This window comes from Phytophthora cinnamomi (assembly GCF_018691715.1).
Source record: "Phytophthora cinnamomi strain GKB4 chromosome Unknown Contig8, whole genome shotgun sequence".
Taxonomy (NCBI): domain Eukaryota; phylum Oomycota; class Peronosporomycetes; order Peronosporales; family Peronosporaceae; genus Phytophthora; species Phytophthora cinnamomi.
The window spans coordinates 929,336-947,246 of NW_027150941.1; the positions used below are offsets into that span (position 1 = coordinate 929,336).

Consider the following 17,911-nt stretch of genomic DNA (forward strand, 5'->3'; position numbering starts at 1 on the left):
ACACGACCGTGACGTCGGAGCTGACGTCCGCGCCTTCCATCGAGGAGACCGAGGAGACCACCGAGACGACGTACACGACGGAGACGTCGGAGGAGGTGTCTGAGGTGCCGTCCACCCAGGAAACGACGACCGAGACAACGGAGACGACGTACACGACCGTGACGTCGGAGCTGACGTCCGCGCCTTCCATCGAGGAGACCGAGGAGACCACCGAGACGACGTACACGACGGAGACGTCGGAGGAGGTGTCTGAGGTGCCGTCCACCCAGGAAACGACGACCGAGACAACGGAGACGACGTACACGACCGTGACGTCGGAGCTGACGTCCGCGCCTTCCATCGAGGAGACCGAGGAGACCACCGAGACGACGTACACGACGGAGACGTCGGAGGAGGTGTCTGAGGTGCCGTCCACCCAGGAAACGACGACCGAGACAACGGAGACGACGTACACGACCGTGACGTCGGAGCTGACGTCCGCGCCTTCCATCGAGGAGACCGAGGAGACCACCGAGACGACGTACGACGGAGACGTCGGAGGAGGTGTCTGAGGTGCCGTCCACCCAGGAAACGACGACCGAGACAACGGAGACGACGTACACGACCGTGACGTCGGAGCTGACGTCCGCGCCTTCCATCGAGGAGACCGAGGAGACCACCGAGACGACGTACACGACGGAGACGTCGGAGGAGGTGTCTGAGGTGCCGTCCACCCAGGAAACGACGACCGAGACAACGGAGACGACGTACACGACCGTGACGTCGGAGCTGACGTCCGCGCCTTCCATCGAGGAGACCGAGGAGACCACCGAGACGACGTACACGACGGAGACGTCGGAGGAGGTGTCTGAGGTGCCGTCCACCCAGGAAACGACGACCGAGACAACGGAGACGACGTACACGACCGTGACGTCGGAGCTGACGTCCGCGCCTTCCATCGAGGAGACCGAGGAGACCACCGAGACGACGTACACGACGGAGACGTCGGAGGAGGTGTCTGAGGTGCCGTCCACCCAGGAAACGACGACCGAGACAACGGAGACGACGTACACGACCGTGACGTCGGAGCTGACGTCCGCGCCTTCCATCGAGGAGACCGAGGAGACCACCGAGACGACGTACACGACGGAGACGTCGGAGGAGGTGTCTGAGGTGCCGTCCACCCAGGAAACGACGACCGAGACAACGGAGACGACGTACACGACCGTGACGTCGGAGCTGACGTCCGCGCCTTCCATCGAGGAGACCGAGGAGACCACCGAGACGACGTACACGACGGAGACGTCGGAGGAGGTGTCTGAGGTGCCGTCCACCCAGGAAACGACGACCGAGACAACGGAGACGACGTACACGACCGTGACGTCGGAGCTGACGTCCGCGCCTTCCATCGAGGAGACCGAGGAGACCACCGAGACGACGTACACGACGGAGACGTCGGAGGAGGTGTCTGAGGTGCCGTCCACCCAGGAAACGACGACCGAGACAACGGAGACGACGTACACGACCGTGACGTCGGAGCTGACGTCCGCGCCTTCCATCGAGGAGACCGAGGAGACCACCGAGACGACGTACACGACGGAGACGTCGGAGGAGGTGTCTGAGGTGCCGTCCACCCAGGAAACGACGACCGAGACAACGGAGACGACGTACACGACCGTGACGTCGGAGCTGACGTCCGCGCCTTCCATCGAGGAGACCGAGGAGACCACCGAGACGACGTACACGACGGAGACGTCGGAGGAGGTGTCTGAGGTGCCGTCCACCCAGGAAACGACGACCGAGACAACGGAGACGACGTACACGACCGTGACGTCGGAGCTGACGTCCGCGCCTTCCATCGAGGAGACCGAGGAGACCACCGAGACGACGTACACGACGGAGACGTCGGAGGAGGTGTCTGAGGTGCCGTCCACCCAGGAAACGACGACCGAGACAACGGAGACGACGTACACGACCGTGACGTCGGAGCTGACGTCCGCGCCTTCCATCGAGGAGACCGAGGAGACCACCGAGACGACGTACACGACGGAGACGTCGGAGGAGGTGTCTGAGGTGCCGTCCACCCAGGAAACGACGACCGAGACAACGGAGACGACGTACACGACCGTGACGTCGGAGCTGACGTCCGCGCCTTCCATCGAGGAGACCGAGGAGACCACCGAGACGACGTACACGACGGAGACGTCGGAGGAGGTGTCTGAGGTGCCGTCCACCCAGGAAACGACGACCGAGACAACGGAGACGACGTACACGACCGTGACGTCGGAGCTGACGTCCGCGCCTTCCATCGAGGAGACCGAGGAGACCACCGAGACGACGTACACGACGGAGACGTCGGAGGAGGTGTCTGAGGTGCCGTCCACCCAGGAAACGACGACCGAGACAACGGAGACGACGTACACGACCGTGACGTCGGAGCTGACGTCCGCGCCTTCCATCGAGGAGACCGAGGAGACCACCGAGACGACGTACACGACGGAGACGTCGGAGGAGGTGTCTGAGGTGCCGTCCACCCAGGAAACGACGACCGAGACAACGGAGACGACGTACACGACCGTGACGTCGGAGCTGACGTCCGCGCCTTCCATCGAGGAGACCGAGGAGACCACCGAGACGACGTACACGACGGAGACGTCGGAGGAGGTGTCTGAGGTGCCGTCCACCCAGGAAACGACGACCGAGACAACGGAGACGACGTACACGACCGTGACGTCGGAGCTGACGTCCGCGCCTTCCATCGAGGAGACCGAGGAGACCACCGAGACGACGTACACGACGGAGACGTCGGAGGAGGTGTCTGAGGTGCCGTCCACCCAGGAAACGACGACCGAGACAACGGAGACGACGTACACGGTCGTTAGGTCGGAGACGGGCGAGGAGATGATATCGGAGGAGAGCAAGCTTACGACGATGTCTGCGTCGGACGCTACTGCCGTGAGCGTGACGGAGCAGGCTGGCTCGTTGCCGAGCGAGTCGGTGAAGACGGAGGTGTTCCGCTCGGAGGAGGCCGACGGCAGCATCGTGACCAAGACGATCCGCACGACGAGGCGCACCGTGAAGTCTAGCACGGGCGCGCTGGTGACGACGATCGAGGTGGAGACGACGACGGAGACGGAGTCCCCGGACGGCACGACGAGCACCACGGTGGCGACGGAGACGCGCGAGGAGACGGAGTCGGAGGAGAGCAGCCTCACGACGACGTCTCCGTGTGATAGCTTTGGTTCGCTCCAGCATAGTAAAGTTCAGAAGACTGGTACACGACGAGGAAGGAAGTCGAAGGATGCGGGGTCGAGTGAAAAGGTAGAAGCGGTGTTGACCTCGCGCGACGGCGGCGATGAAGATGCTGATGTTGAGAAGACGAAAACGGTCGCCTCCAAGTCAAGAAAGGCAGCCCCAGTGTCAGAAATCGGTCTCGGTGTGGCTGCGGCAATTGCGGTTGTATCGAAAAGCGTGACAACTCGTGAAAAGGCTAATGACGACTGGTCGAAGACCGAAACACATTTGATTGGGAAGAAGATGATGGAGGAGGACAAGCAAACTGAAAAGATTTCGGAGGATGTTTCTAACGTGGAGGAGAACGAGCTAGCGCAAACTACGCGGATTGCTGCTGCTTGGGGGGAGGAAGTTGGGTGCGTCCAAAACACAACCACCAAAGCTACGAGCTCGATTAAGTGGATGCAGGTATTGGCACTGCGTTGTGAGTACTTCGTAAGAGTGGCGTTCGACGAACTTGCGTGTGCTGCTGCTCAAGGAAGTGAGCTCAGGAGTGTTGTGAAAGGAGTCACTGGCTACGCTGAGTCGAGCAGAATGACTGCGGTGCTTGGGGCAGGTCGAGTGGGTAAGGCGACCTTCCTAGGTGCATTGGCGGGCGAGAAGAATGAGGTGAAAGGCAAAATCTACTACAATGGGCATGAAACAAGCGCTCTGGTGAGGCGTCGTGCTACAGGGTACTGCTGGTTTGGTGACGATCAAACTGGTTGGCATGGAACGATCACTGTGCGCGAGGCGTTCTGCTTCAGTGCCTCTCTCCGCCAAGACAACGACTCTGACAGCCAGGTCGAGACAGTTCAATCTTGGCTTGAGCTGTTAGGACTCGATGAGCTGGCCGACAAGCCCTTAGAAGTGTGCTCTGCTGTGGAAACTCGCCTTGTAGCAATCGGGGTAGAGCTTGCGTTCGTGCCAAGTGTGCTGCTCGTGGACGAGCCTACGGCTGGCCTGGACGCGAAGGAAGCGCAGCGCATTGTTCGTGTACTACAGCAGGTTGCCAGGACGGGTCGTACGGTAGTGTGCAGTCTTGACGATTCGGTATCTTCCACCGACTTGCGCGCGTTTGATCGGGTATTACTACTGTCGAGTAGTGGTGAGACGATCTTCCACGGAGAGTGCCGCATGCTGGTACAGTACTTGGAAGCACTTCCGGGCGTAAAGAAGCTGGGTAGTGGCAAGAGTATTGCAGCATGGACGCTCGAAAGTGTGGGCGAAGGCTCCTCGACCTCGCTCACGACAACTGCGGCCACAATTACGACGACGACAACGAGAGGAAAGGCACGAACAAGCACGAAGAAGAAGAAGTATGCAAGTGGTGCCTCGATGTCGACTGGCTCTGAGACCACTAACCATGAGAAGGAGACTCGGTTTGTTCAGCTATTCCAACGTAGCGAGGCCAAACATGTTTTGCTTACGCAAATGCAGCACTTAGGCTATCTGCACGCGAACTCAGTGGCGGAGCACGTACCGGCGCTCATCCTCGCGTCAAAGAATGGACATCTGTTTGCCTACGCGGCTTCATGGCGAACGCAGGTCACTTTCCTGATGCGGCGTGTGGTGCAATCGTACTGGCGCAGCTTGTCTGTATTCTGGATTTCTCGCTCAGTAATGGCATCAAGGACCGCGCAATGGCAGCGCGTCGGCGTAATGGGCGCACTCCTTGCGATCTTGTTGTGGTTCTTGTGGCTTCTCATTGCGGCGAGAAGTATTGAGTACGACACGTTCGATGGAGTGAACGAAGGTGCGTCGCTCATCGCATGGTCAACGCTGATGATAGGGGCTAGCTTTGCGCTTGGAGCAATTGCTAGGGCTAGTCGTGGAAATGCTTGGAGAGAGAATGCTTCGTGGTGCCGTGAACAAGCTTGGCAAGCGTATCCTGCGATGGCTTACCACATTTCTTCCAGCGTGGTAGAGCTCACTTTCGTGCTAGTGATCTCTTTCTTAGTCGCGGTGCTCACTTTCACACTCTTCGGCTTCTGGTCGGTTGCCACGACTCGCAACTTTGCGCTCTACTGGTTGACGCTCGCTATCTTCGCTCTTGGCCAAGTGTACCTAGGCCAGTGGCTTGTGCGGTTGGTGTCAAGTGGGAGCTCTGCGGCCATTGCAGGCGCTGCCATCAATTTGCTTCCACTAATAACGTTCGTTTGGTCTTGGAGGAGTAGTGCGTTGGCCAACCTGATGTCGTGGATGATGATGCTGACGCCGCAGCGATTCGCGCTTGATGTGCTGCTGGCGCTAGTATTTGGTGCTACACCCGGCTCGTGCGCTTACGATACCGTACAAAATGGAGTTGAAAGCAAGATCCCATGCCGCGAGCTACGGCTGATTCCGTCGGATGAGATTCACCGTGACCAACAACTCACGGTGCACTCTTACGCGGAGCTGGAGTACGGTGCCGAACGAGGCAGCGTACAGTTCCGCCTTGTTCAGCTGGGAGTGTTCCTGCTCGCCTTCCGCTTCCTGGTGATCATGGCTCTCAAGAAGCGACAAACTAGTGCGTAAGTGCATAGTTCATGCTGAAACGAAGAAACACAGCTTTCACTTTTAGGTTAGAATGGATAGGCAGCTTTTGCCACAAAATCTAAGATGCAGTTCCGTTCATTATTATGCTGTTGCGTTCGCTGCTTGGAAACGAATTGTGAGCGAGGAGATGCTTGGACCTGTAGGATCCCATCGGAAAAGCACACCCACTGCGCATACCAAATACTGAGAGACGGGCGAACGGAAATGCCCCCAACAGCTCGGCCCCGCGCGGAGACTTTCTTGTGGGGAAAACTGTCGAGTTGGCGCCAACATTCTCCTAAACTCACAGCCATTTGACCATGAGCGATGCGTTCTCGAGCTTGCCCTCCTCAATAGACAACGTATCGTTATAAGCCACGGCGCTGGGAGGGAACGCAGTGCGCAATTCGAATGCGCGTCCACGCGCCTCGGGAACTTGGTCCTTCACGAATGTCCATACCATGGCAAGCGGGTCGGTCTTGAGGAAGCGCCGCGTTAAGCGGGACCCGTCGGGTACGCGAATCTGAACTCGGGTCACTCCAGGAGCTCCAGCTAGAGCACAACCACAAAAGCCGTCACACACTCCACTCACAAACAGAGCAAACACAGCAGCCTTAACAAACCATCAGGCTCCGGTGTCAACGCCACAACTGCCTCTTGTGCTTCTTCCTCGTCCTTTTCTTCTTGATCCATATCTTCTTCTGCTTGCTTTGGCTCATCATCGTCGCTTCCACCATTGTTATCTTGCATCGACGCAGCAATTGCCGCAGCCAGCTGATCATCTTCCGATGCATCCATAATGTTAGGCTCCGCTTCCTGAACCGAACGCAGCAACAGCGCGAGACTCTCATTAGCTGATACTCGATTACAATTTTGGCACGTATTCACGATACCTTCTTCTGTTCGGTCGGCGGGGCGTCCAGCGTGTGCATACAGCAGAAGTCGGACACTACCAGCGAGCAAAACGAACGGGCATAAGTCAGCTACAATTTGCTTCGTTTTGACAACGAATACGACAACCATACGCTTCTCAGTCATGTCCTGCGGTTCTAGAAAGCCTGTCCAGCGCTGCCGAATTTCTCCTGTTCTCGGGTCGATGATCACCACGACTGGAAGCGAGTCACGGTCGATTTGGTAGAGGCTGCAAAACTTTTTGCCGTGCTCCGATGCCCAGTAATTCTACGCATCAAGGGTCGCAGGTTCGTGAGCTTCTTTCAGAGAGCGATACTCAGAACGAACGCAACTTCAGAAGCCACCCGGCCTTACCTGCCAGAAAACGAAGCCGCTGGCAACAAGGTTCTGCACCACGTCGTCGCTCCACGTGTCGCGGTTCAGCATGTGGCTTGCAAACACGATCTCGTCCTGGATGTTCACTAGCAGCCACTTGCCCTCGTTCTTGGCCAGCGAGCGAGCCTGCACCCCCACACAAACCGGCATTGCCACAGCAGCCTCGTCAGCACGAGCTCGAGTCGACGGCCATCAGGTCGCTACAGTACGCACGTCGGCGTAAGTCCCCTGGAACATGATGGCGGTCGGCGGCTGGAACAGCGTGCTCAGGTCGCGCGTGCGCTCGCTCGTGTCGGCAGCGCCGCCGGCCCCGTTCGAGTCGCCGCTCGCCTCCCCGAACGCCGCCGCGCCGGGGCCTCCGAAGGCTGTGGAGATGCTGCCGGCGGTCATCGCCGCGATGCTCTCGGCCGCGAAGTCGCGGTTCTGGTCGCGCAGGTGGCGCATGGGCCGCACTGCAGCAGTCGCAACAGTCGCACACAACAAGCACAAACAACAGCAGCAGCAGCAGCGGCCGCGTCAGCCCCAGGCAGAGAGAGCAGCAGCACGACTCGCTGCACGCACGGAGGTCCAGCTCCGACTCCACGAGCCGCTGGCGCTTGGACGGGTCGGGCGCGCGCACTGCGTCGTCCCTGCAGCAGCCACAGCACAGCAGCACACGGGCCGGTCAGCGACGTCTCCTTCTCTCCCTCTCTCTCTCTGTCTACAGCTAAGGCTGAGGCTCTCTGTCTACGCACTCGTCCCCGTAGGCGGCGGCGATGGCGGCGGCCGTGGCCTCGTCCATGGCCGCGGCGGCCGGCGGGCTGAAGCTGGAGGAGCCGCCGGCGCGGGCCGCGGGCTGCCGCGGGGGCGCGAAGGCCGCGCTGGCGCTCTGGCTGCCGCTCTCCATGAACAGGTTGACGGCCTCGGCCAGCTTCCAGTTGGTGAGCTGTTCCAGCGGGTTAAACGCAGGGTTTCGGCGTTAAATCAGCCAGTAAAATGGGGCCGGAAGAGGATCTGGTACCTCCAGGAACTGCAGCGCGCTGCCGGGGTCGGCGCCCGTGATGCTCATGAACCTGCGGGAGACACAAAGGCGGTGAGAAGCAGCGCGGGGTGGAAAGGGGAGGCGCGCGAGGGGGAGGCACGTGCACGCACGAGGCCAGCGCTTCTTGCGAGTCGGGGGCGTCCGCCATCGTCGCTCAATTGGCCCAAAAAGAAAAGTGGAGAAAGCTACATGTACTCTTCTGTAAAAGTACTGGGGTATGTATACATACGGATAAATTAATGAGTATGTTACGTCTGCCTATCGATCTCCATGCAACACCAAGGCACAGCACACGCAGGACACAACCGTTATACAAAACTCACGTATATTTCGATCACCCTCCTACGCCTACGCATTCGGATGGCCACCTACTACGCTTATCAAGCGTCGCAGCACCATCGCTGTATGCAATGCAATGCATTGGATTACACCACAGCATCGCTCTCCGTTCATATCGTGCAGAGATCCCGGAACTCACTCGCAGCGTCCAACACGGCACGCCTACGGAGCGGCCTCCAGCTCGAGACGCGCCAGGTGCAGCGAGCTCACGAGGCCGATGGCCGGGTGGAACGACGCGCGGATGTACTTCTCCACGGGGGGCTGCTGGCCGTACTTGTTCACGCGCGCCACGAACTTCTCGCGGATCAGGTCGAACAGCTTCTCGCGACGCGCGATGCCGCCGCCGATCACGATCACGTCCGGCGACGTGAGGAACGTCACGTTGATGCACAGGTTGGCCAGGTAGTGCGCGATGGTGTCCCACACGGGGTCGTCGTCCGTGATGTTGGCGAGCTCGCGGCGGTCGACGCCCGTGCGCGCGGCGATGGAGCCCGAGGCCACCATGCCCTCGATGCAGTCGCCGTGGAACGGACAGACGCCCTTGAAGTCCGTCTCCTCGTCCTGCGGCGCCTTGGGCACGATGATGTGGCCGCCCTCCGGGTGCATGAAGCCGTGGATGGCGCTGCCGTTCGTGCACACGCCGACGCCGACGCCCGTGCCCACCGTGATGTACACGGCGCTGCTGATGTCGCCGTGGCCGCCGTACGCCACCTCGTACAGCGCCGGCGCGTTCACGTCCGTGTCGAAGCCGATGGGCACGCCCGGGAACGCGCGCTTGAACACGCCCACGACGTCCGTGTTGCCCCAGTTGGGCTTGGGCGTGCTCGTGATGTAGCCGTACGTCGGCGACTTCTTGTTGAGGTCCACGGGGCCGAACGACGCGATGCCGATCGAGTCGAACTTGCGCTCCTTGAGCCAGGCCACGATGGCGCCCATGGTCTCGTCGGGGGTCGTCGTGTCCACCTCGAACTTCTCCAGGATGTTCTCCGGGTGGTCCTCGGCGATGGCCGCGACCCACGTGGTGCCGCCCACTTCGACTCCGGCGAAACGAGGCATTGCTGTCTTGGGCTTGGTGCTTGGGGACTTGCTTGGAACGGAGCCAATTGCAAAATGAGGGACCCTTTCACCAACGCCGACGCCGCTGCCGCCACGCTGCCGGGCTCGCGTCGAGCAGATCCCGCACGATGCGAGTCTGTGAAGTGTGCGCACTGACAGAGGGGCCGCGGCTAGGCGAGGCTGTGCTATGCATGCGACAACTTCAACTGGGATGCGCGCAGATACGCGAGGGGTCCTCCAGGCGAGGCGAGCCGGGAGTTGACACAGGCATCGGTTGACAAGCATCCGACGTTACCGTACCGCAGAGCTCGGATCGACATTTGTCGGCGTAGCTGCCCAAGTCTAGCAGGCTTCTAGTAGCAACGCAGCGAGTGCAACGGTGCATTAACAAGAGCAGCGCGAGCGCGCGGGCAGCGGGCTAGTGCCCAGACAGCCTTAACTCGAAGCAGAAGTTGATTTGAGCTGACAACCTCGGTAATACCGAGTCGGTATGCATCCGCGGACTCAGGTCGCTTGGGTTGCTGACCTCTAGGTCTCCAGCCTGAACTCCAGACCGTGGAGGTCTGCAGGGTTCGAGCTCCCTCGACCGTCGACGCGAGCTACCGTTCCGAGCCGTGCCTTACGCCTCACGTCTTTCGCCCACTCCACGCCATGCCACGCCTGATTTGAGCTGACCTCGCGCGGGCACTCTGCCGGCAGTGCTGGCTGGCCCAGCACCGCCTCGGAATTGCGTTCGAATTCACGCCCTCGGCGCAGCTTCAACTGCAAGCGGTTGATAGATTTTGCATAGAGGAGACCAAGCGGACAGAGCTTGTCCGTGGTGGCGTTGCAGTGCGGGACGAGCTCCAGAGAGTGCAGCCAGAAGGCTCGCACATCAACTAGAAGCTGTCATTTTCGTGAGCCACCGCGTCAACGAGCTGCGGCTTGTTAACTCGAGCCGACGCATACAGGTTGTCACTGACTAGTCAGTCAGTTGGTCGAGCACCATGCGGTACGTACTACAGCGATTGTTGTCGCCGACGCGTTCGACAAGTTGGAAAATGCACCGGCATAGATAACCACCGCGGCGGTGAGTCCATGCTTCTAAACTCTTTCATTAGATCACAACCATTTCACGTGGCGACTACATGCATCATGGATACCCGGTGGCTCGGCATTCCATCCACTTACCAGTCTGCTCACTACGTTAAACGGAGTTGACCGACCCACCGCGGCAGAAACAACTAACGCTAGTGCTTTCAAGTGCATACTGTACTAGACAAAGCATGTTGCAATCGGTCGATGATTGTTCATGCGCCGAACACTACAAACACAACACGGAGACCACCACAGGCATACCGGTACAACCACAACTCACATATATATTACTCGCCGCTCAGCTGCCTCCTACTCCTACGCATTCGGATGGCCACCTACTACGCTTATCAAGCGTCGCAGCACCATCGCTGTATGCAATGCAATGCATTGGATTACACCACAGCATCGCTCTCCGTTCATATCGTGCAGAGATCCCGGAACTCACTCGCAGCGTCCAACACGGCACGCCTACGGAGCGGCCTCCAGCTCGAGACGCGCCAGGTGCAGCGAGCTCACGAGGCCGATGGCCGGGTGGAACGACGCGCGGATGTACTTCTCCACGGGGGGCTGCTGGCCGTACTTGTTCACGCGCGCCACGAACTTCTCGCGGATCAGGTCGAACAGCTTCTCGCGACGCGCGATGCCGCCGCCGATCACGATCACGTCCGGCGACGTGAGGAACGTCACGTTGATGCACAGGTTGGCCAGGTAGTGCGCGATGGTGTCCCACACGGGGTCGTCGTCCGTGATGTTGGCGAGCTCGCGGCGGTCGACGCCCGTGCGCGCGGCGATGGAGCCCGAGGCCACCATGCCCTCGATGCAGTCGCCGTGGAACGGACAGACGCCCTTGAAGCCCGTCTCCTCGTCCTGCGGCGCCTTGGGCACGATGATGTGGCCGCCCTCCGGGTGCATGAAGCCGTGGATGGCGCTGCCGTTCGTGCACACGCCGACGCCGACGCCCGTGCCCACCGTGATGTACACGGCGCTGCTGATGTCGCCGTGGCCGCCGTACGCCACCTCGTACAGCGCCGGCGCGTTCACGTCCGTGTCGAAGCCGATGGGCACGCCCGGGAACGCGCGCTTGAACACGCCCACGACGTCCGTGTTGCCCCAGTTGGGCTTGGGCGTGCTCGTGATGTAGCCGTACGTCGGCGACTTCTTGTTGAGGTCCACGGGGCCGAACGACGCGATGCCGATCGAGTCGAACTTGCGCTCCTTGAGCCAGGCCACGATGGCGCCCATGGTCTCGTCGGGGGTCGTCGTGTCCACCTCGAACTTCTCCAGGATGTTCTCCGGGTGGTCCTCGGCGATGGCCGCGACCCACGTGGTGCCGCCCACTTCGACTCCGGCGAAACGAGGCATTGCTGTCTTGGGCTTGGTGCTTGGGGACTTGCTTGGAACGGAGCCAATTGCAAAATGTGATGCTTGGTTGGTGTGGAGTGCAGTGGCATTGTCTTGGAGGGGCTGCTGTACTTGAAGATACTTTTTGCTTGAGTTGAAGGTGTGCTGACGTACTTTTGCTGCGGCTATGCGATTCTGAAGTTGCTCCGGCTCTCGTAGAACTTCAAGGATGAAGTGTATAGATACGCGCGCACTTGATTGACAAGCATGGGCTTGCATTGTGGTGCAATGCTGGCATGGGAGGCTACAGTGCGACCCCCCGTTTTCGCGGCTGATGACCTCTAATAAACTGTTAGAAATAATACTCCGCACATTCAGAGGCACTCAGATGATAGCTTTTGGGATAGGACTGGATTGCGCAAGTGGCGTGCACATCTCCGTTTTCAAAGGTTTTCCCTGTATCAAGGGAGGGATGACACGTTCTCCGAGATTGACTTAAACTCGGGTGCATAGACCTTTTCATACCCCTGCTCTCATTAAACATTTCTGTGTCGTACAATGTTGCGTCGCCCCTCCTGGTACACTACGCTGACACTAACTCAGAAACACTAACTTTGTCTTAGCGCCAACATGGTATAAGCTGTGGATCTCTTCTCCGCAATGAAGTGTTGCTCTGAGGACTTTAAAAGATCTCCGATGAACTATTCGCAACTACTGGTGCCGCACAGGCTTCATTTATAAGGCCCGGATTAAGTGAAATACAGTATCAAATAGCAAATCATTTTAATATCCATGGCATAGTTTATTACCCTCTCGTTTCTTTTATGGTCCACCCTCCGCGAAAACGGGGGGTCGCACTGTATTGTTGCTATCTGGGGTTTCAAGTCAGCACCGCACTTGATATGGCAATGAGCAAAGGCAGACACTAAATGTAAAAACACTATTATCGTTGTAAGGTCCCTCCTCCAGGCCAAGCATCGATCGTGCTTGTGCACGGATGCAGAATAGGGGAAGGTCAAGTAAACTGAAGCCTGTGTTAGCACCCGGTCGGGCACAACAACATGAAACAGAGGGTGTTTACAAGTGAAAATTATAAGCAGCAGGCTAGCGGCCACGCGGCACTCGACCGGGAGCGAGATTCGGAGCGTAGCGATCGTCAAGCAGCGGACGGAGTGTCGATCTGCAATGCAGAACCACTTCGGCCGCAGCTGCCGCTTCGCCATGCTTCAAAGCGGACGCGGTCGGCTCACCAGCTCCCTCCACGTCAACAAGTGCCACGCGCCAGCAAGACCTCGACCAGTGCAACCTGATCCATCTTGCAGCGCGGGCTTTCGAACCCATGTGAAAGGTTCCAGATGCCAAACTCCCGGGCGATTTGAGCTTGCGCTTCGATGCGATTGCACACGCCGTGCCTCCGCGCGCTCTGCTGGCTGCTTGGAGACTGAGTCGGAAGCCGTTGGGGCGCGTTCCCTCTTTGTGACGCTTGAACATCCAAGGCCGCGCGCGGAATTAAGTGACCCGCCCGAAACAGCTGCTTGACGTTGGGCCCAAGCAGACCTCAGGACGGATGACATGCCAGCATGTGTTCCCCCCTCAAGTGGGGCAGGCGGGGGGTCATCACCACGGCCGAACGGATCCACTCATGCTGGATCTCAAGCCATTCTGGAACTTCCCCAGTCCCAAGCAAGTCCCCAAGCACCAAGCCCAAGACAGCAATGCCTCGTTTCGCCGGAGTCGAAGTGGGCGGCACCACGTGGGTCGCGGCCATCGCCGAGGACCACCCGGAGAACATCCTGGAGAAGTTCGAGGTGGACACGACGACCCCCGACGAGACCATGGGCGCCATCGTGGCCTGGCTCAAGGAGCGCAAGTTCGACTCGATCGGCATCGCGTCGTTCGGCCCCGTGGACCTCAACAAGAAGTCGCCGACGTACGGCTACATCACGAGCACGCCCAAGCCCAACTGGGGCAACACGGACGTCGTGGGCGTGTTCAAGCGCGCGTTCCCGGGCGTGCCCATCGGCTTCGACACGGACGTGAACGCGCCGGCGCTGTACGAGGTGGCGTACGGCGGCCACGGCGACATCAGCAGCGCCGTGTACATCACGGTGGGCACGGGCGTCGGCGTCGGCGTGTGCACGAACGGCAGCGCCATCCACGGCTTCATGCACCCGGAGGGCGGCCACATCATCGTGCCCAAGGCGCCGCAGGACGAGGAGACGGGCTTCAAGGGCGTCTGTCCGTTCCACGGCGACTGCATCGAGGGCATGGTGGCCTCGGGCTCCATCGCCGCGCGCACGGGCGTCGACCGCCGCGAGCTCGCCAACATCACGGACGACGACCCCGTGTGGGACACCATCGCGCACTACCTGGCCAACCTGTGCATCAACGTGACGTTCCTCACGTCGCCGGACGTGATCGTGATCGGCGGCGGCATCGCGCGTCGCGAGAAGCTGTTCGACCTGATCCGCGAGAAGTTCGTGGCGCGCGTGAACAAGTACGGCCAGCAGCCCCCCGTGGAGAAGTACATCCGCGCGTCGTTCCACCCGGCCATCGGCCTCGTGAGCTCGCTGCACCTGGCGCGTCTCGAGCTGGAACAGAAGTAAATTGTGTCAAGGGGAGGCAAGGTCTGTCTGGTGGCGTTGAGCTCTCCTCGCGCTCGCTGTAGATGGTAGTCAGAAGGGTGTGAAGGAGGGTGATAGTCCCTGTAGTAACTAGCTCCTGGTGGATCGAATACATGCCGTAGTTTGTGTATCTAAGTGGCGTCTTCACGTGTGACTGTTCGTCTTGCTCAAGGTGCTGGAAGCCATGCCGTGGTGGAGTGAGCGCTGGGAGGAGGCCCTCTTTCAGCATGCAGCGACTGCATCAAAGCTCGGCGTCAACTACGTGCAAGCGAGCGCTCCCTCGACAACCATCGAGTTGCAGGCCACGTCGCTGGATGTCGGCCAGGACCTGGCCAAGCACGGCATCGCCGGCGTCGTCTGGAACTGCGTGCGTGTTGCATCGCCCTGGATCGTGTGTGTGCGGGATGGTGTCGGTGCTCCCCCTTTGACCTCGTGGCTCTCTCTTCTGGGCACTACCAGGCGCGCGCGATGGTATCGTTCCTCGAGGCCGAGTCGCAGCTCGCAGCGCACCGCCATGTACTCGAGCTAGGTGCAGGCCCAGGCGCGGTGGGGCTGGCACTCGCAAGCACGGGCGCCGTATCTTCGCTGCTGCTCACGGATCTCGAGAGTGTCGTGCCGCTAACCTGCTCAAATGCCAATGCTGCTGCGACCCAGCACGAGACCGTGGCCATGCTTACTGCGAGCAACCGTCTTGATGTCCGTGCGCTATGCTGGTGTGCCGCAATTGATATTCTGCAGTCTGCCTTAGGGGTTGGAGAGCTCACGTGTATGTTTGATTCCATAGGGGTGAGCCTGCAGACGGCGTACTTGCTGACCGGCATGTCGACTTTGTGATCGCTTCGGACTGCCTGTATGAGTCAGCTTCCCACTCGGCATTTCTTTCAACGCTGCTTGAGGTCACAAAGCCTCCGAAACTCGGGCAGCAAGATGAGAACTCGAGGCAACACGCAGTGGTGCTGGTTGCGTACAAACAACGCCTACCCATGTGAGTAGACTCATGCTGTTGAAGCGGACGTATTCTCTTCTCTGACCGTCGTTGATGCATCAGCAAGGAAAAGATCTTCTTCGAGACGGCCGCCAATTACTTCAACATTGCTGTCTACGCTGCAGATCCAAGCCCTTCCAGTTCGGACGACAACTGTGGCAATGCTGTCGAGTACTACGACGAGGCCATTTACATGTGCAAGCTTGAGCGTAAAGATTGCGATACAGTCAAAGTACCACCAGAATGATTGAAGCAGGACGATGGAAACCATATTCAAAAACTAAAACCACGCCAACGTTATACTTTGCCCCCCCCCCCCCCCTCTACGCATTCGCTGCGCACAATTTACAGCTTCAGGAAGCGCAGCACCTCCTTGTCGAAGCACGACTTGAGCAGCGTGTCGCCGTTAACGATTTTAGTCGTCGCCACGATGATGTCGTACGGGCCTGTTCAAGTGTATACATCACAAACCATTAGTGCCACAAAGCCATAGACCAGAGGATACGAAAAATCGGACAACTTACAGTCGGGCTGGCGGGACAGGTGACGCAGCGCAGCAATCTCCATGAAGGTCACACCGCCCAGGTAATACACGAGCAGCACCTTGCGCTCCTCACTGCCGAAGTTGTCGAGCTTGGAGGCCGCAGCAGGCGCCGCCGGATCGTCGCCGGAATTCTTACTTGTCGTCTGCGAGACTTCTCCGGAGGGCCCAGGGAGCTGACGCAGACCTTCCTGCACGGCGCTCCAGCCGCGTGGCTTAATCGCGCTTTCAACAATACGCACAGACAGCGGGGCGTACCCAGCGGCGTGGCTGCGACTGACATAAGCGATGTCACGCGGATTGCGCGGATCCACATCCTCGTTGAGCAGACGGAAGGATTTCCGCGCGAGTCCAAAGCCGCTGGCCTCATTCCACAGGGTATCGCGGCGACTGAGCAACCCTGCCTTTTCGAGGTTGCTCAGCGCCAGCATCATCTCAAACCCGTAGGTCTGCACAAGCTCGCGGCTCAGGTGCGCGTAGTTCTTCGTCTTGATGCCGCCCGCAGCGACAGATTGCAGGCAGAACTGGCGCAGCACGCCGAGCAGCGGCTCCTGGAAACCGATTCGCTCCTCCAGCTGCTCGAAGATCGTCTCCCCCGTAAGCACCAGGTTCTCTGCGTCCTTGAGGTCGCGGAAGTTCTTGGAGTCGGTCGTCTTCTTAATAAGCTCGGCCAGGTTGATGTGCTGCTGCAGGGACTGGTAGTTCTGCTTGAGGCCGGGGATGCGCTTGACGAACTCGCGGATTTCGCTGATGGAGGCGTCCCGGTTCTTGCGGAACTCGTCGTAGCGTTCGCGGATCTCGCGCGCCTGCTGCTGCAGGTTCATCCCGAGGCGCTCGACGTGGTAGTCGCGCACTTCCGCGTAGAGCTTGTCGTTCGAGTTGAGCGGCACGGACACCTGGGCGGGTCGGTTGCTGTTGGCCGCGTTGGGCCCGTCGTCATCGGCGATGAGCTCGGCGTCGACGGTGATGAACCCGTGCGTGATGCCGAGGATCTCGTCCAGCAGGCCCTCGTACGTCATGGGGGAGCACATGGGGGTCACGAGGTCCACGTTCCTGTCCATGAGCACGAGCGTGTCGATCTCGGGGTCCAGCACGCCGATGGGGTTGCCGGCCACCTCCTGCTCGCGGCGGAAGTGGGCCATCATCTGGTAGATGACCTTGGCCATCGTGCCCTTGTACTTGACGTGCGGGATCATGCCGAAGACGGTCTGCAGCTTGACGAGCGAGGCCGCCACCGTGTGCAGGTTGGTCTTGTCTCCGTCCACGTAGAACTCCTTGAAGCACGCGTCCAGCTCGAGCGTGAGCACGTCGTCGTCGAAGGGGATGAGGTCCAGCTTGTACTCGCCCACGCTCAGGCTGCCGAACACGCCCTCTTTCTTGAGCACCTCGTCGCACACGAGCGTGCGGCGGCTCACGTAGTACAGGTGGAAGCGCTTCTTGGCCGCCTTGTCCGCGCCCAGGTCGCGGACGTACTTGGCCACGTAGCGCATGGCGCGCACGGACGGGCGCACGAGGAACAGCACGAACTCGCAGCCGGTCTTGACCGTCTTGCCGAACGCGTGGAAGTCCTTCACGCCGTGGTCCTTGAGCACGGCCGTGCCGTCCACCAGCACGTGGTTCAGCGGCCCGTTCAGCTCCGGGTCCAGCACGAAGCAGATGTCCTTGCCGATGGAGTCCAGGATCGAGAACAGCTCGCGCCGCGAGTCCTCGCGCAGCACCGCCAGGTTCAGCACGCCGTTCTCCAGCGTGCACGCCTTGGACATGATGGATCCGCCAACTCTGCTTCTTCCCCTGGTCTTGCTGTTGCGGATATAAAAAAACCCTCCCCTGCCGGTGGGTTTTCTTTCCCGTGACTTGGATTCCGTATAGGC

General features: G+C 59.8%; 7 protein-coding genes across 8 annotated transcripts; 3 read left to right on the top strand and 4 right to left on the bottom strand.

The window, feature by feature from the left end:
* Positions 1 to 618: 618 nt before the first annotated feature.
* Positions 619 to 5,769, top strand: IUM83_11740 (the record flags this gene model as incomplete). 2 transcript variants are annotated; one of them, XM_067936318.1, is made up of 5 exons in its annotated part: positions 619 to 3,629; positions 4,974 to 5,008; positions 5,076 to 5,138; positions 5,213 to 5,339; positions 5,430 to 5,769. In XM_067936318.1, the coding sequence occupies 5 exons, from the start codon at positions 619 to 621 to the stop codon at positions 5,767 to 5,769; spliced, it is 3,576 nt and encodes a 1,191-aa protein (XP_067798550.1). The 2 variants fall into 2 exon arrangements, with proteins under 2 accessions (XP_067798550.1, XP_067798551.1); XM_067936319.1 differs by lacking the exon at positions 619 to 3,629 and adding an exon at positions 4,390 to 4,634.
* Positions 5,770 to 6,073: 304 nt separating this feature from the next.
* IUM83_11741 (putative ubiquitin regulatory protein) lies at positions 6,074 to 8,225 on the bottom strand (the record flags this gene model as incomplete). Its single annotated transcript, XM_067936320.1, has 10 exons — positions 6,074 to 6,321; positions 6,393 to 6,585; positions 6,663 to 6,718; positions 6,795 to 6,948; positions 7,036 to 7,182; positions 7,270 to 7,508; positions 7,618 to 7,685; positions 7,791 to 7,981; positions 8,057 to 8,108; positions 8,188 to 8,225. The coding sequence occupies 10 exons, from the start codon at positions 8,223 to 8,225 to the stop codon at positions 6,074 to 6,076; spliced, it is 1,386 nt and encodes a 461-aa protein (XP_067798549.1).
* Positions 8,226 to 8,578: 353 nt separating this feature from the next.
* On the bottom strand, positions 8,579 to 9,472 carry IUM83_11742 (putative fructokinase; the record flags this gene model as incomplete). The annotated part of the gene is made up of 1 exon (XM_067936321.1): positions 8,579 to 9,472. The coding sequence occupies one exon, from the start codon at positions 9,470 to 9,472 to the stop codon at positions 8,579 to 8,581; it is 894 nt and encodes a 297-aa protein (XP_067798689.1).
* Positions 9,473 to 11,017: 1,545 nt separating this feature from the next.
* On the bottom strand, positions 11,018 to 11,911 carry IUM83_11743 (putative fructokinase; the record flags this gene model as incomplete). The annotated part of the gene is made up of 1 exon (XM_067936322.1): positions 11,018 to 11,911. The coding sequence occupies one exon, from the start codon at positions 11,909 to 11,911 to the stop codon at positions 11,018 to 11,020; it is 894 nt and encodes a 297-aa protein (XP_067798548.1).
* Positions 11,912 to 13,605: 1,694 nt separating this feature from the next.
* IUM83_11744 (putative fructokinase) lies at positions 13,606 to 14,496 on the top strand (the record flags this gene model as incomplete). Its single annotated transcript, XM_067936323.1, has 1 exon — positions 13,606 to 14,496. One exon carries the CDS (start codon positions 13,606 to 13,608, stop codon positions 14,494 to 14,496), a length of 891 nt encoding a protein of 296 aa, XP_067798555.1.
* Positions 14,497 to 14,698: 202 nt separating this feature from the next.
* IUM83_11745 (protein-lysine methyltransferase METTL21D) lies at positions 14,699 to 15,746 on the top strand (the record flags this gene model as incomplete). Its single annotated transcript, XM_067936324.1, has 4 exons — positions 14,699 to 14,881; positions 14,974 to 15,227; positions 15,299 to 15,499; positions 15,563 to 15,746. The coding sequence occupies 4 exons, from the start codon at positions 14,699 to 14,701 to the stop codon at positions 15,744 to 15,746; spliced, it is 822 nt and encodes a 273-aa protein (XP_067798554.1).
* A 98-nt stretch (positions 15,747 to 15,844) lies between these two features.
* Positions 15,845 to 17,803, bottom strand: IUM83_11746 (Vacuolar protein sorting-associated protein 33A; the record flags this gene model as incomplete). Its single annotated transcript, XM_067936325.1, has 2 exons — positions 15,845 to 15,945; positions 16,024 to 17,803. 2 exons carry the CDS (start codon positions 17,801 to 17,803, stop codon positions 15,845 to 15,847), a joined length of 1,881 nt encoding a protein of 626 aa, XP_067798553.1.
* Positions 17,804 to 17,911: the final 108 nt, after the last annotated feature.